Genomic DNA, 14,947 nt, shown 5'->3' on the forward strand with positions numbered 1-14,947 from the left:
AAGCGATTAGTAAGGAGATTGCCCATTTTCTTAGGAGCTTTGGCCCCCCCCCCCCCCCCCAATATAATTGTTATGTTTTATATAATTGTTATTGTTAGGTTTTAATTTAATTTTGTACACAAATAATTACCTTTTTATATTCTGCAAACGATTTCCATTTATTCACCCTGGTTATAAAGAAATCTTATTTTTTATGTTGCTGATATTGCTGGTATTTTATTATATTAATACTTCTTCAAAATAAATGGATGTTTCCAATTCTAACTGTAATTGTGGATATTTTCAATGATAGGGTGAAAGAAAAGTCTTAATAAAACATATTATAATCGTAATTAACACATTTAAAAAAAAAAAATTAAGTTTTGACACGACGCCAAAAAAGAGGGCCCATTCGCGGGCGATCTCCTTTAGCTTGTGTTTGAGCAATTTTGGGGCCTTATATTTTGTTAATCTCTGCATTTACTTAAGAACGTATTTATGCTACAACTGCAAAATTTTCTGTTTTATTAAATTTGAAGACAATATTTTGCAATTTATAAACAGTTTGTTTCTTATTGCCGAACATACCAAAGGACTATTATTGTATTTTGGGTTCCGTGTGATCTTTGACGTTCACTACATCAAAAGTTGCTTGTTCAATTTACACAGAGATATATTTATTGGACGAGAGGTCCTGAACTACTTACTAAAATTCATTTGGTATTTTTAGGGTTCCGTACCTCAAAAGGAAAAACGGAACCCTTATAGGATCACTTTGTTGTCTGTCTGTCTGTCTGTCAAGAAACCTACAGGGTACTTCCCGTTGACCTAGAATCATGAAATTTGGCAGTTCGGTAGATCTTACAGCTGACATACGTGAATTTGTGGTTACATCACACAAAAAAACTTAAATTGTGGTCATGAACTAATAATTAGTATTTTCAATTTTCTAAGTAAGATAACTATATCAAGTGGGGTATCATATGAAAGGTCTTAAATGTGCATTCTAAAACAGATTTTTATTTATTTTTATGTATCATAGTTTTTGAATTATCCTGCAAAATGTCGAAAAAATACGACTGTAGTACGGAACCCTCATTGCGCGGGCCTGACTCGCACTTGGCCCGTTTTTTATGCATACATTTTACTGCATACATTAATTTCTTGTTTCCAGATGGACATCTACGTCCAAACAGCAAGTCCGATTGTGGAGCAAGTGCTACGCGGGTACAATGGCACGATCTTCGCGTACGGACAGACGGGCACGGGCAAAACGTACACCATGGCGGGCAGCAACTCCGCGCCCGAGCTGCGCGGCATCATCCCCAACTCCTTCGCGCACATCTTCAGCCACATCGCCACCGCCAAGGACGACGAGAAGTAAGACCTCATTGGCTAAGGCTGGAGCGAGCTCCAGCGAGCGAGGTCTGTTATCACCACACATGCCGGTAGAGGGTCTCTACCCCTATATACAATTCAACCTTATCACAGCGTCTGCGCCGGCGAAGACGAGGTCCCCGATTTCTTACGTCACCCGGACGTGGACTCACGCCACAACTCTACCCATCCCAACGTCATCCTAAGCCGTGATCAGAGACTCACAGGAGACGCCCTTAGGAGGACGTTGCCCCCCGACCTCTCAAATTATTTCTTCGAGCCCTAGGGCTCACCCCCAGACAGAGCTTCGCGCTCGCCACCCTCCCCGGTGACGCTGTAGCGGCCAGTAGCGCCTACGCAGCATAGTCAATCCGAAACAACACACATTGAGGGTCTCCCAACGGTGCGCTTTCCTGTGGGAGTACGCCATTCTGACACCTTGGGAATCCTCTATCTTTCGGGTACTATCTTTCCGTAGAACAACCAAAGTAAATAAATAAAATTACAAAATAAAACTGACTTAGTTACATTAGGGCGGCTGCCCAGAGCTGGTATAAGTCAGAACACCTTTTTGGTTGGTATATGGTTTAATTGGGTTACAACGGAATTACAAAAATGGTATATATTATAATTAAAGATAATGTAGTGTACGTCCGTTCGCGTCGATGATCGTACACGAAGGCGCCAATGTGTGCTTCTTCGGCAGGTAGCTCACGTTGCGCTGATGGGGCAGTCAGCCAGCGTAACAACTTCAATACCAAAGAAGTCGGTTCACAATTTTCGAAGTCGAATTTCACAATTTTTAAGTGGCCCCATCCATGTGTTAAAATATGCTATGCCTGGTTAAAAACCTACTGTTTACTAAGCTATTACACTGATCGCGAGCAATTTACTCTTATCCCTTTAGGAGTTTTCGTTTCGAGTAATCGGGGAACATACATCCATACTTCCATACTTCCATATTATAAATGCGAAAGTGTGTCTGTCTGTCTGTCTGTCTGTCTGTCTGTCTGTCTGTCTGTCTGTCTGTCTGTCTGCTAGCCCTTTCACGGCCCAACAGTTTAACCGAATTTGATGAAATTAGGTACAGAGTTAGCTTACATCCCGGGGAAGGACATAGGCTCGTTTTTATCCCGGAAAATTAAAGAGTTCCTTCCCACGGGAAAAACCTAAATCCAAGCGGACGAAGTCGCGGGCATCATCTAGTAAAAAATAAAAGAAGATTGCGACGAATTGAAAACCTTCTTTTTTGAAGTCGTTTAAATACATATAGCTAAACGGGCTGCGAAGAGGCAATAGGCGGGGCACATACCAGACCTACCTACATAGCTTTATGTTCGTTGCAGGTTCCTGGTGTGCGTCACATACTTGGAGATATACAACGAGGAGGTCCGCGACTTGCTCGGCAACAACCCTCACCAGAGCCTGGAGGTCAAGGAGCGCCCCGACATTGGCGTCTTTGTCAAGGATCTTACTGGTAACTTATTCATCCATCTTGCAGACACCTATTGCTGGTATACATTTTTAGGGTACCGTACTTCAAAAGAAACCCTTATAGGATCACTTTCTTGTCTGTCTGTCGTGTGTTGACCTAGAATCATGAAATTTGGTAGGTATAGATCTTATAGCACAAGTAAAGGGAATAAATAAAAAAACTGTGAATTTGTGGTGGCGTCAAAAAAAAGTGTTAATGAACAAATAATAATTAATTAGTATTTTCTATTTTCAAAGTAAGATTACTATACCAAGTGGTGTATCATATGAAAGGGTTTTACTTGTACATTCTAAACCAGTTTTTATTTATTTTTATGCATAATAGTTTTTGATTTATCGTGCAAAATGTCGAAAAAAAACCCGAGTACGGAACCCTCGGTGCGCGAGTCCGACTAGGACTTGACCGGTTTTTTGTCCAATATCCCTTCATATGTTCTACTTACTGCCAATAGGGTCACTGGTAGAAATCTCTCATCGAGATAAATGCTTCCCTGTCCCCTTTTACTTTCTTTTTCTCTTTTATTGTAAACTAGATCATGCCCGCGACTTCGTCAGCGTGGATATAGGTTTTTAAAAATTCCGTGGGAACTCTTTTATTTTCGGGGATAAAAATTAGCCTATGTCCTTCCCCGGGATGCAAGCTATCTCTGTACCGAATTTCGTCAAAATCGGTTGAACTGTTGGGCCGTGAAAGGCTAGCAGACAGACAGACAGACTTTCGCATTTATAATATTAGTATAATAATAAAAAGAATATCCGGCTGAGTTTGTTGTGGGCCCTTCTCAGACCTCGGCGCGTTTGGAACCCTCGTAGCTTTAGTTTTAACTCTTTTAAGTACGTATTAATTATCACCACTATATCATCTTACAAATTAATATTTTGACCATCAGTAAGCGTAAAATTTTACCATGTAGTAAAAAAATTAAAATGAAAATAAAAAAATTAAAATAAAGTAAAATTTTAAAATGCAGCCAGTATTCTTGGCACCATTCCACGCGGTCATGATTTATATAGTAATTAGATAAGGCTAACTATGTTAGTTAAATAAGTTTTTTTTGTGTAATTTATTTGGTGTTAGATTTAGTTACATAAAGATTTAAAAAAAAATTATCAATTAAAAAAAAAACAAATTACCTATTCTGAATAAATAATTTGAGTTTGAGTTTGAATTTTAGTATGGATGTTTTTGGTATGAATTTACAAAAATGTTCTTTCTTCAGGCTACGTAGTTCACAACGCGGATGAATTAGAAAAGATAATGGCAGTCGGCAACAAGAACAGACATATAGGAGCGACCGCGATGAACATAGAGTCGTCTCGCTCGCACGCCATATTCTCCATCACCGTGGAGAACAGCAAGCGAGGCGCTGACGGGAAAATGCACGTCAAGATGGGGAAACTGCACCTTGTTGACTTGGCGGTAAGGTTTCATTTCTTTTGGGAGAATTTGCTGTTAGTAAACCTAAGTCTGAGTAAGCCGTGTTAGCCCAGTGGTTAGGACGTGCCTTCTAGTCGGAGGTCGGGCGTTCGATCCCGGGCAGGTACCTCTAACTTTTCGGAGTTATGTGCGTTTTAAGAAATTAAATATCACTCGCTTTAGCGGTGAAGAAAAACATCGAGAGGAAACCTGCATTGCCTGGGAATTCTCCGTAATGTTCTCAAAGGTGTGTGAAGGCTACCAATTCGCACATGGCCAGCGTGGTAGACTATGGCCAAAACCCTTTTCACTCTGAGAGGAGACCCGTGCTCTGTAGTGAGCCGGCGATGGGTTGATCATGATGATGAGACCTAAGTCATATAGTAGAACTAAGTCTAAATATATAAAAGGAAAAGGTGACTGACTGACTAACTGACCGATCTATCAAAGCACAGCTCAAACTACTGCACGGATCGGGCTGAAATTTGGCATGCAGATAGCTATTATGACGTAGACATCCGCTAAGAAAGGATTTTTCAAAATTCAACCCGTAAGGGGGTAAAATAGGTGTTTGAAATTTGTGTAGTCCACGCGGACGAAGTCGCGAGCATAAGCTAGTCACTGTTATACGACGCCTCGCACACTCGCACGGGTACCCGCCCTCGCCCGCACCGCGTTAGTGCGGGGGCTGTGCAGGTGTGCGGGCCTTCCCCATCCTGATTGCCATCTTGACCTGTCGCGTACTATAAGTGTGACAGATAAAATTTCGATCGCACGGCATATTCTCCGCGTAGAACAGGAAAATTTCGCGCTCGCTTCGCTTGCAATTCAACATATTTCAGCACAGATTTTTCCAGGGCTCTGAACGTCAGAGCAAGACACATGCAACGGGCACAAGACTGAAAGAAGCGACCAAAATCAACCAATCCCTCTCCGTCCTCGGCAACGTGATCTCAGCCTTAGTTGATGGGAAGTCTACTCACATACCGTACAGAAACTCCAAGCTGACTCGCTTGCTGCAAGACTCCCTCGGGGGGAACTCCAAAACTGTCATGGTAAGCTATTATTGGAATGTGTGGTCTTATTAGTGGGAGGTCTCGTGGGGTGATTACGTAAAACTTTGCAGTAGCGACAGAAACGCGACAGCAGTAGCAATCCGACAGTTCATTTGCTGTCTCTCTTCTTCTTCTTCTTATTTTGCTTTGCGGCTATTGCTGTCTCTCTCTAGCCGGACGTTTGACAGCAATGATCGAGAGATTTACGCCTGTCGCAAGCCTGTCGCGAGATACGTAATCACCCCGCCGATTGGATCCCGAGGGATTTGAAATTTTATAATTTCTAAATTTCTAGTCTGGTCTGGTAGGCTTCGGTCGTGGCTAGTTACCACTCTACCGGCAGCCGTGCTGCCAAGCGATTTAGCGTTCCGGTACGATGCCGTGTAGAAACCAAAGGGTTTATTAAAAACTGCCATACCACTTCAAGGTTAGCCCGCTTCCATCGTAAATGTCACTTACCACCAGGTGAGATTGCAGTCAAGGGCCAACTTGTATCTGAAGAGTGTGTTCGTAACAAGGCGGAGAGATGGGAGGCATTTACTCAATTTCCCACGCTTCGCCAGATTGGCGGCTGTAAAAGCGCCCTATCACAAACTCTGTCGGATCAGGCCAGATTCAGACTAGGGCTCTGTTACAGCTGTACAAGAAGGCCCCTGCGATTGTAATATTCCAAAAGAAAACTCCTGAAATTAAAGATTATAAAAAGGAGTCTGTTATCATTTCAACCAATATCATGAGTCCCTTGCAAGAATTTCCGTAGAAATGTATCTCACGCCGCACGTTCCATCGTCTCCCCAGGAGTCAACCTTATTACAGTACTGGCATAGTATTACAGTTAATATTTCCTATATTGTATATCAACCTTTAGAAAGAGATAGCTGTTTCGTAGAGCATTGTCTCTGTCGTTGAGACCGACAAAACGTCACATAGGTAGTGGCAGAGACAACGCTCTACGAAGCTGAAATATCATTCTAAAGGTCGATGTATCTACAATATTTCCTGCCGGCCACTAATTCCTCAGCCTCAATAGCTCAACCGGTATAGGAGTGGACTGAAAACCGAAAGGTCGACGGTTCAAACCCCGCCCGTTGCACTATTGTCGTACCTACTCCTAGCACAAGCCTGACGCTTAATTGGAGAGGAAAGGGGAATATTAGTCATTTAAAAAATGGCTAATATTCTTTAAACAAAAAAAAAAAAATTGTGTTGTTTCGGATTGACTATGCTCCGTAGGCCCTACTTGCCGCTACAGCGTCACCCCAGGGGTTGGCGAGCGCAAAGCTCCGCCTGGGGGTGAGCCCTAGGGCTCGAAGAAATAATTTGACAGGTCGGGGGGCAACGCCCTCTTAAGGGCGCCTCCTGTGCGGCTCGGAGCACGGCTTAGGATGACGTTGGGATGGGTGGTTTGGTTGGACTACTGGTTAGTCTGTACAGGCTACTGTAAGTCGCTTGACATCTTAAGTAGCTTTAGGCCGTAATCTAATTATTTGCCTTTGACTTTGACTTTATTATTTGATCAGATAGCAACCGTGGGTCCAGCGGACTCCAACTACGTGGAGACGATCAGCACCCTCCGGTACGCGAACCGAGCCAAGAACATCGAAAACAAGACGCATATTAACAGCGAGCCGGGAGATGCGCTGCTCACTCGGTAAGTCACGATCTTAGGGCTTCTTTTTCCGGCGCTTCTTCCACTTTTTTTTAGGGTTCTGTACATCAAAAGGAAAAACGGAACCATTATAGGATCACTTTGTTGTCTGTCTGTCTGTCGGTCTGTCAAGAAACCTACAGGGTACTTCCCGTTGACCTAGAATCATGAAATTTGGCAGTTAGGTAGGTCTTATAGCAGACAATAGGAGAATTATTTGAAAACCGTGAGTTTGTGGTTACATCACACAAAAAAAATTAAATTGTGGTCATGAACAAATATTGCTATTTTCAACTTTCAAAGTAAGATTACTATACCAAGTGGGGTATCATATGAAAGGATTTTACCTGGACATTCTAAAATAGATTTTTATTTATTTTTAGGCATAATAGTTTTTGATTTATCGTGCAAAATGTCGATAAAATACCATTTTAGTACGGAACCCTCAGTGCGCGAGTCTGACTCACACTTGACCGGTTTTTTTAATTAAGTTATTTTATTTGTTTATTCAGATTCCAACAAGAGATCGACCAACTGAAAAAACAACTCGAAGAAAATACAAATGGTAAGTTATTTGACAAAATATTGAAGTAGGTACAGTACCTACGTAGAATAAAATAATGTACATCAACCTTTAGAAAGACATAGCAAATTTGTAGAGCACCGTCTCTGTCGTTGAGACCGACAAAACTTCACATAGATGAGTGACAGAGACAACGCTCTACAAAGCCGAAATGTCATTCTAAAGGCCGATGTACATTACTTTCAGCAGCGTACTGTATATCAACCTTTAGAGAGAGATAGCGGTTTTGTAGAGCATTGTCTCTGTCGTTGAGACCGACAAAACGTCATATAGGTATGAGTGACAGAAACAGCGCTATTCAACCGATAGACGTCCACTGCTGGACAAAGGTCTCTTGTAGGGACTTCCACACGCCACGGTCTTGCGCCGCCTGACCCCAGCGGCTCTCTGCGACTCGCCTGATGCCGTCCGTCGACCTAGTGGGGGGTCTTCCAACGCTGCGTCTTCCGGTGCGAGGTCGCCATTCCAGCACCTTGGGACCCCAACGCAAATGTATATTACGCAGTATTTTCTGGAGTTGCAAAAATAAACGGAAATTTCTTAATTCGACAGCAGAGCTAGAAGAGGAGGAAGAAGAAGAAATCTCGGAGGAAGAGTTGACGGATGACACTCTCACGGATCCTGAGCTGGATGTACTGGATCCGGAGGAGAAGAAGATGCGACGCAAGATGAGACGAGAGGAGAAGGTGAGCCGTGATACTTCTATACTATTAACATTTACATTTTTTCCATGATTTTTTCTTCTAGCAGCGGTTCACCACCGCTGCTAGAAGAAAAAATCATGGAGATATCTTTAAACGGCATAAGTCCGCAAATTGCTATTGCGCTGGAACCATATCTAATTAACATCAAAATGACGCCATTTTGACGTCAACCGAAATAAAATTATACATCAGCTTGCAACTTCAGTCTAGTGCTGACGTCACTAAAATGGCGGCCACACGCATTAGCAGTTTGCGGAACTTATAATAAGTGACTTTTGAATTCATTATGAACATTTTAAGATATGAGCGTAGATAAAACAAATTTGGATGTTGAAATATTTTTCAGGAGAAACTGAATCGAGAGAAGGCCCACCAAGCTCGCAAGGTTCTCGAGGAGAAGAAAGCAGAGCTACAGAGGACCAAGTGAGTTTTTAGGGTTATCCCTACCTTAAAAGGAAAAAGAAACCCTTATAGGATCACTTCGTTGTCTGTCTGTCTGTCGTGCCTGTCAAGAAATCTATTTGAATTTGTTTTTTGTGATGTAACCACAAAGTTCAGAAAACCCTGGCACGTTGTGTTGCCATTTTGGTGAGCATCGTGCCTTTCACCTTTCCAATGAAAATGAAAATGAAAATGAAAATCTTTTTAATTCGTATAAACTTTTACAAGTGCTTACGAATAGTCAGATGCATCTACCACTGGTTCGGAATGCCTTTCCTGCCGAGAAGAACCAGCAAGAAACTCGGCGGTTGCTCTTTTCAAATATTTGATATAGGTACAAGATTATGCCATGTATAAAATAGTATTTGCAGTCTTGTGCGTTGCTGGAACGAGCTGCAGGTCAAATCCACGCTCTTTTATCATTTAGATAATCTTCAATTGTGTAATATGCTTTTTTCAGGAGCATAATTTTAATAGATTTTTTAAACTTGTGCAAAGGTAAGTCGAAAATAGTTTGCGGGATTTTATTATAAAAGGTAATACCAATACCCACAAATGACTTTTGGACTTTCCTGAGGCGGAAGGCAGAAAGCAAAGCTATGTGAAAGGCAAACCCACGTGCGCCGGTCTTCAGTCGAGCGTACTGCGTACCCTTAAGCAGAATAATTAGCGCCAGAATAAACTACCCAACTACCCAATAATCAAATAATCATCATGATCATCATGATCAACCCATCGCCGGCTCACTACAGAGCACGGGTCTCCTCTCAGAGTGAGAAAGGTTTTGGCCATAGTCTACCACGCTGGCCATGTGCGGATTGGTAGACTTCACACACCTTTGAGAACATTATGGAGAACTCTCAGGCTTGCAGGTTTCCTCACGATGTTTTCCTTCACCGTTAAAGCAAGTGATATTTACTTACTTAAAACGCACATAACTCCGAAAAGTTAGAGGTGCGTGCCCGGGATCGAACCCCCGACCTCCGATTAGAAGGCGGACGTCCTAAACACGAGGCTATCACAGCTTACAATCAAATAATGATTTGATTTAATTTAATTTTAAAGAAAGCAGCAAGAAGAGCTGAAAGAGAAACTGCAGCATTTGGAGTCCAAAGTGCTGGTCGGTGGAGAAAACTTGCTGGATAAAGCCGAAAGTCAAAGAAGACTGCTGGAACAGGCCGCCAAGGAGCTCGAACTGAGAAAACTGAACGAGCTGCGCTTGCAGCAGGACCTGCAAAAGAAGGAGGTGGGTACAACTTAGATGGACCTGGACAAAGGAGACTGCAGGACCTGGAACTGCGGAAACTCGAGGAGTTGCGCTTGCAGCAAGACCTGCTAAGGGTTGCGTCCACGTTGGTAACCAATAATTCGTAACCAGCTACGAAATAAGGTTTATGCCTACTTCGTCTTTTCGATTTCGCGGTGACTGACTGACTGACTGACCGACTGATCAATTAACACACAGCTCAAACTACTGGACGGATCGGGCTGAAATTTGGCATGCAGATTGCTATTATTGTAGGCCTCCGCTAAGAAAGGATTTTTGAAAATTCTTCCCCTTAGGGGGTGAAATAGGGGTCTGAAATTTGTGTAGTCCACGCGGATGAAGTCGCGAGCATAAGCTAATCATAAATAATAATAAAAAAATATGGCCCTAGGCTGAACGTCTGGACTTAGAAGAGCGTTACTCCAGCTTACAAGAAGAGAACGCAGCCAAGACGCGGAAGCTCAAGCGAGCGGTGCAGCTCCTCAACTCAGCCAAGGCGGAGCTGGCTGACCAGCAGCGGGAGCAGCAGAGGGAGATGGAGGGGATCCTGGATGGAGTCCGAGCGCTGAGGAGGGAGCTGCAGCTGGCTGATCTGGTGCTGGATGCTTATATACCGAAGGAGTATCAGGTGAGTGATTCCTACTAGCTAAAAAGCCGCGAGAGCAGCAGAGGGAGATGGAGGGCATCCTGGATGGAGTCAGAGCGCTGAGGAGGGAGCTGCAGCTAGCTGATCTGGTGCTGGATGCTTATACACCCAAGGAGTATCAGGTGAGTGATTCCTACTAGCTAAAAAGCCGCGAGAGCAGCAGAGGGAGATGGAGGGCATCCTGGATGGAGTTAGAGCGCTGAGGAGGGAGCTGCAGCTGGCTGATCTGGTGCTGGATGCTTATATACCCAAGGAGTATCAGGTGAGTGATTCCTACTAGCTAAAAAGCCGCGGGAGCAGCAGAGGGAGATGGAGGGCATCCTGGATGGAGTTAGAGCGCTGAGGAGGGAGCTGCAGCTGGCTGATCTGGTGCTGGATGCTTATATACCCAAGGAGTATCAGGTGAGTGATTCCCACTGGCTAGTCAGCAACAGTAGCAACAGAGAGAGATGGATGGCATCCTGGATGGAGTAATGGCGCTGAGGAGGAAGCTGTAGCTGGCTGATCTGGTGCTGGTTGCTTATATAGTCAAGGAGTACCAGTTGAATGACTTATATATCCAAAGTAACAGGTTCTGACCAGCAATGGGAACGGCAGAGAGGGATGGGGAGTAATCTGGACAGAGTCAGGTTGCTGAGGAGGGAGCTATAACTGGCTGACCTGGTGCTGGTTGCTTAATATAACCCAAGGAGATAATTTATGTAATTGATATGAATCCGTTTTCCATTCAATGCATATTCTCTTAAAATGGTTTTTATTTCACAGATATCAAAACTATAAAGTAGAATTAATCACACTTGGGCGACGAAAATATTGCCGCACAGTTATTTATTAGCCTACTTATCACTCTATAGTCTGCAACACAGAATAATATCTATTAATTTTCATTATCGCACTAGGGCAATAAACTTATGTATAGAATATAGATTAATTAATAATGTAATTCCTGTTCTAGGCACTGATCGAGCAGTACGTGCACTGGAACGAGCAGCTGGGCGAGTGGCAAGTCAAGTGCGTCGCCTACACCGGCAACAACATGGCGCCGCGTCTGCAGCAGCAGAAGACTACTGCACACGTAACTACAATACACTTGCTTGTAGGCGGTAAAGTAGAACATTACCGCACATATGCAATAAAATACACCGGCAACAACATGGCGCCGCGTCTGCAGCAGCAGAAGACTACTGCACACGTAACTACAATACACTTGCTTGTAGGCGGTAAAGTAGAACATTACCGCACATATGCAATAAAATACACCGGCAACAACATGGCGCCGCGTCTGCAGCAGCAGAAGACTACTGCACACGTAACTACAATACACTTGCTTGTAGGCGGTAAAGTAGAACATTACCGCACATATGCAATAAAATACACCGGCAACAACATGGCGCCGCGTCTGCAGCAACAGAAGACTACTGCACACGTAACTACAATACACTTGCTTGTAGGCGGTAAAGTAGAACATTACCGCACATATGCAATAAAATACACCGGCAACAACATGGCGCCGCGTCTGCAGCAGCAGAAGACTACTGCACACGTAACTACAATACACTTGCTTGTAGGCGGTAAAGTAGAACATTACCGCACATATGCAATAAAATACACCGGCAACAACATGGCGCCGCGTCTGCAGCAGCAGAAGACTACTGCACACGTAACTACAATACACTTGCTTGTAGGCGGTAAAGTAGAACATTACCGCACATATGCAATAAAATACACCAGCAACAATATGGCGCCGCGCCTGCAGCAACAGAAGACTACTGCACACGTAACTACAATACACTTGCTTGTAGGCGATAAAGTAGAACATTACCGCACATATGCAATAAAATACACCGGCAACAACATGGCGCCGCGTCTGCAGCAGCAGAAGACTACTGCACACGTAACTACAATACACTTGCTTGTAGGCGGTAAAGTAGAACATTACCGCACATATGCAATAAAATACACCAGCAACAATATGGCGCCGCGCCTGCAGCAACAGAAGACTACTGCACACGTAACTACAATACACTTGCTTGTAGGCGGTAAAGTAGAACATTACCGCACATATGCAATAAAATACACCAGCAACAATATGGCGCCGCGCCTGCAGCAACAGAAGACTACTGCACACGTAACTACAATACACTTGCTTGTAGGCGGTAAAGTAGAACATTACCGCACATATGCAATAAAATACACCAGCAACAATATGGCGCCGCGCCTGCAGCAACAGAAGACTACTGCACACGTAATTACAATACACTTGCTTGTAAAATAGCTCTTACTATATCGCTGTAAAGTAGAACATTACCGCACATGTGCGGTAAAATACACCAGCAACAACATGACGCCACGCCTGCAGCAACAGAAGACTACCGCACACGTAACTACAATACATTTGCTTGTAAAATAGCTCTTATTATATAGCTGTAAAGTAGAACATGGCTCCGTTGCGACATGCTTGAAGGACAAACCAACAAACCTATAAACCGACAAACAAACACACACAAATAAAACAAACATAACATGTGTGGTGAATTCGAGTGTACGTAATATATTAATAAAGTGTTTCTCAAACAGATCGAGCCTCCGGACCTGTCGGAGCGCTACCTGTCCTACTCGGCGGTGAGTGGTCGCGCGACCAGCCGTCTGGCGCGACCGAACACGTCGTCCGTGCCCAGACCGCACACCGCTTTGCGACAGCGGCAATAGATTGATACATCTTTGTGCTTGATCACACTAGCGGCATTACGCGCGACTAAATGTTTATATAGGTAGACCCGTAGATAGAGTAATAACGGTAGATACAGGAACGTTTGCTTTCTCATTCACACTAAAAAGAGAGCACAAATAAAGTTACTAATGTGATAAACAGAGACGCAGCTAACCTATTTTTTGTCCCTTATCGTGTAACTGGTTTTTTTCAAGAATACATACAAGGAATGCAACTCTAGTTGCAAAACAAACTTTGAGAATTCGTGGCGTAATTGTATTTCTCATTAGTTATTTACTTGTTTTCACATATAAAACGTTTAATACAAATATTGTTGATCGGTTAATACAAATATTGACTACTAAACAATGGTAATAATTGTCGTGTTATTCATCGTTACGTCGTGCTATCGCTATCTCATACGCGGTTGCACAGTACTTACATCTACCTTGGAAATTAATGAGATTCTGGTCTACCTATACCACTTAGATATTTCTATGAGTCCGGCGATATCTGATTTCGTTTTCTAAAAAAAGGCCGCTAGTGTGATCTTACGCTAATGATTTAAAATTCTGTGTGTTCGTAGAAGTGTATTATTAATTAATATTTATAATAATTATTTTTAATTTTATCATAATATAACCTATGCTAGTCACATTCCAGTGATGTATTTTATATTTAAGTCACTTCTTTCTCAGTATTATAATATGTTATATAAAAATAAATAGGTAATTGAAAAATATTGTGTTAGAAATATGCTTAAAAATAAATGAAATTAGAAAGACTTTAGCTTATAACAATCGTAACTTATTTGATTGCTTAGTTATGGAAAATAACTAGCAAAAGAAGTAGAAAAGAAGTAGAAAAAGAAAAATAGCATACTTATATTATGTTTATGATAGTGTTTTTACCTATGCTTCAAGAAAATTTCTTAATAATTATTAAATAGGTAGGTACATATCAAAAATTGCGGCACCGGCAGGATTCGAACCTCCGCCGCTCCGGGCACGATAACCAGGGGTGCAGGTTCTAATCCTGCCGGTACCGCAGATATGTATTTAAAAATTATTTGTATCATGTTATTTTTGTATGGCACAAAGTTGATTATGTATTGTGATATGTGATATTTTTTTATTATTTTCAAAATACACATTTTATACCGAATACTTTTGTTTTTATTTAAATGACCTCAAGTTTTACGATATTTGTTTTTATTTAAATGACCTCAAGTTTTACGATATTTTTTATATTCTATCTATAAGTAAGCAACAGGTCGAGATGGCAATCGGTTGGGACGCACACCTGCACAGCTCCCGCACTAACCGGTGCGGGATAGCGTGGGGGACGTGCGAGTCTGCGGGGCGTCCCCCCACCTCATACTCCGATTACCATCTCGACCTGTCGAGGATTGCATCTATCTTACTAGAATTTATTTTTTTAACAAAGTATTTCAACTTTTTTTAAACATTTTAGCGTTTAAACTACCGTGAGTGATTTCCATTATAGTAGTAGTATTTATAATTTTTTTAAACAATTCATAAAATGTACATATTAAGCAAAAATATTTTTAAAAACTACTGACTCCTAAGTACCAACTTACAAAATATATAAAATATACGTAATTAT

At 42.3% G+C, this 14,947-nt stretch overlaps 2 protein-coding genes across 3 annotated transcripts in view; both read left to right on the forward strand.

Annotated features, from left to right (window-relative positions):
- Klp64D (kinesin-like protein 64D) overlaps window positions 1–14,485 on the forward strand; it is a 36,279-nt gene extending 21,794 nt beyond the window's left edge. The window contains exons 3-14 of one of the 2 annotated variants that reach the window (XM_069507690.1): window positions 1,154–1,359; window positions 2,703–2,833; window positions 4,071–4,270; window positions 5,125–5,322; window positions 6,843–6,973; window positions 7,483–7,535; window positions 8,106–8,239; window positions 8,604–8,680; window positions 9,764–9,944; window positions 10,357–10,593; window positions 11,567–11,686; window positions 13,189–14,485. In XM_069507690.1, the coding sequence (XP_069363791.1) occupies window positions 1,154–1,359; window positions 2,703–2,833; window positions 4,071–4,270; window positions 5,125–5,322; window positions 6,843–6,973; window positions 7,483–7,535; window positions 8,106–8,239; window positions 8,604–8,680; window positions 9,764–9,944; window positions 10,357–10,593; window positions 11,567–11,686; window positions 13,189–13,320 (1,800 nt within the window). In that variant the 3' untranslated portion in view covers window positions 13,321–14,485. The remainder of the gene's footprint in view (window positions 1–1,153; window positions 1,360–2,702; window positions 2,834–4,070; window positions 4,271–5,124; window positions 5,323–6,842; window positions 6,974–7,482; window positions 7,536–8,105; window positions 8,240–8,603; window positions 8,681–9,763; window positions 9,945–10,356; window positions 10,594–11,566; window positions 11,687–13,188) is intronic. The other variant, XM_069507691.1, reaches the window with a different exon arrangement.
- LOC117994138 (phosphate carrier protein, mitochondrial-like) overlaps window positions 1–14,947 on the forward strand; it is a 263,608-nt gene that overhangs the window by 151,676 nt on the left and 96,985 nt on the right. The window lies entirely within an intron of this gene.

The sequence above is a fragment of the Maniola hyperantus genome, chromosome 26 (genome assembly GCF_902806685.2).
Source record: "Maniola hyperantus chromosome 26, iAphHyp1.2, whole genome shotgun sequence".
Classification (NCBI taxonomy): Eukaryota; Metazoa; Arthropoda; class Insecta; order Lepidoptera; family Nymphalidae; genus Maniola; species Maniola hyperantus.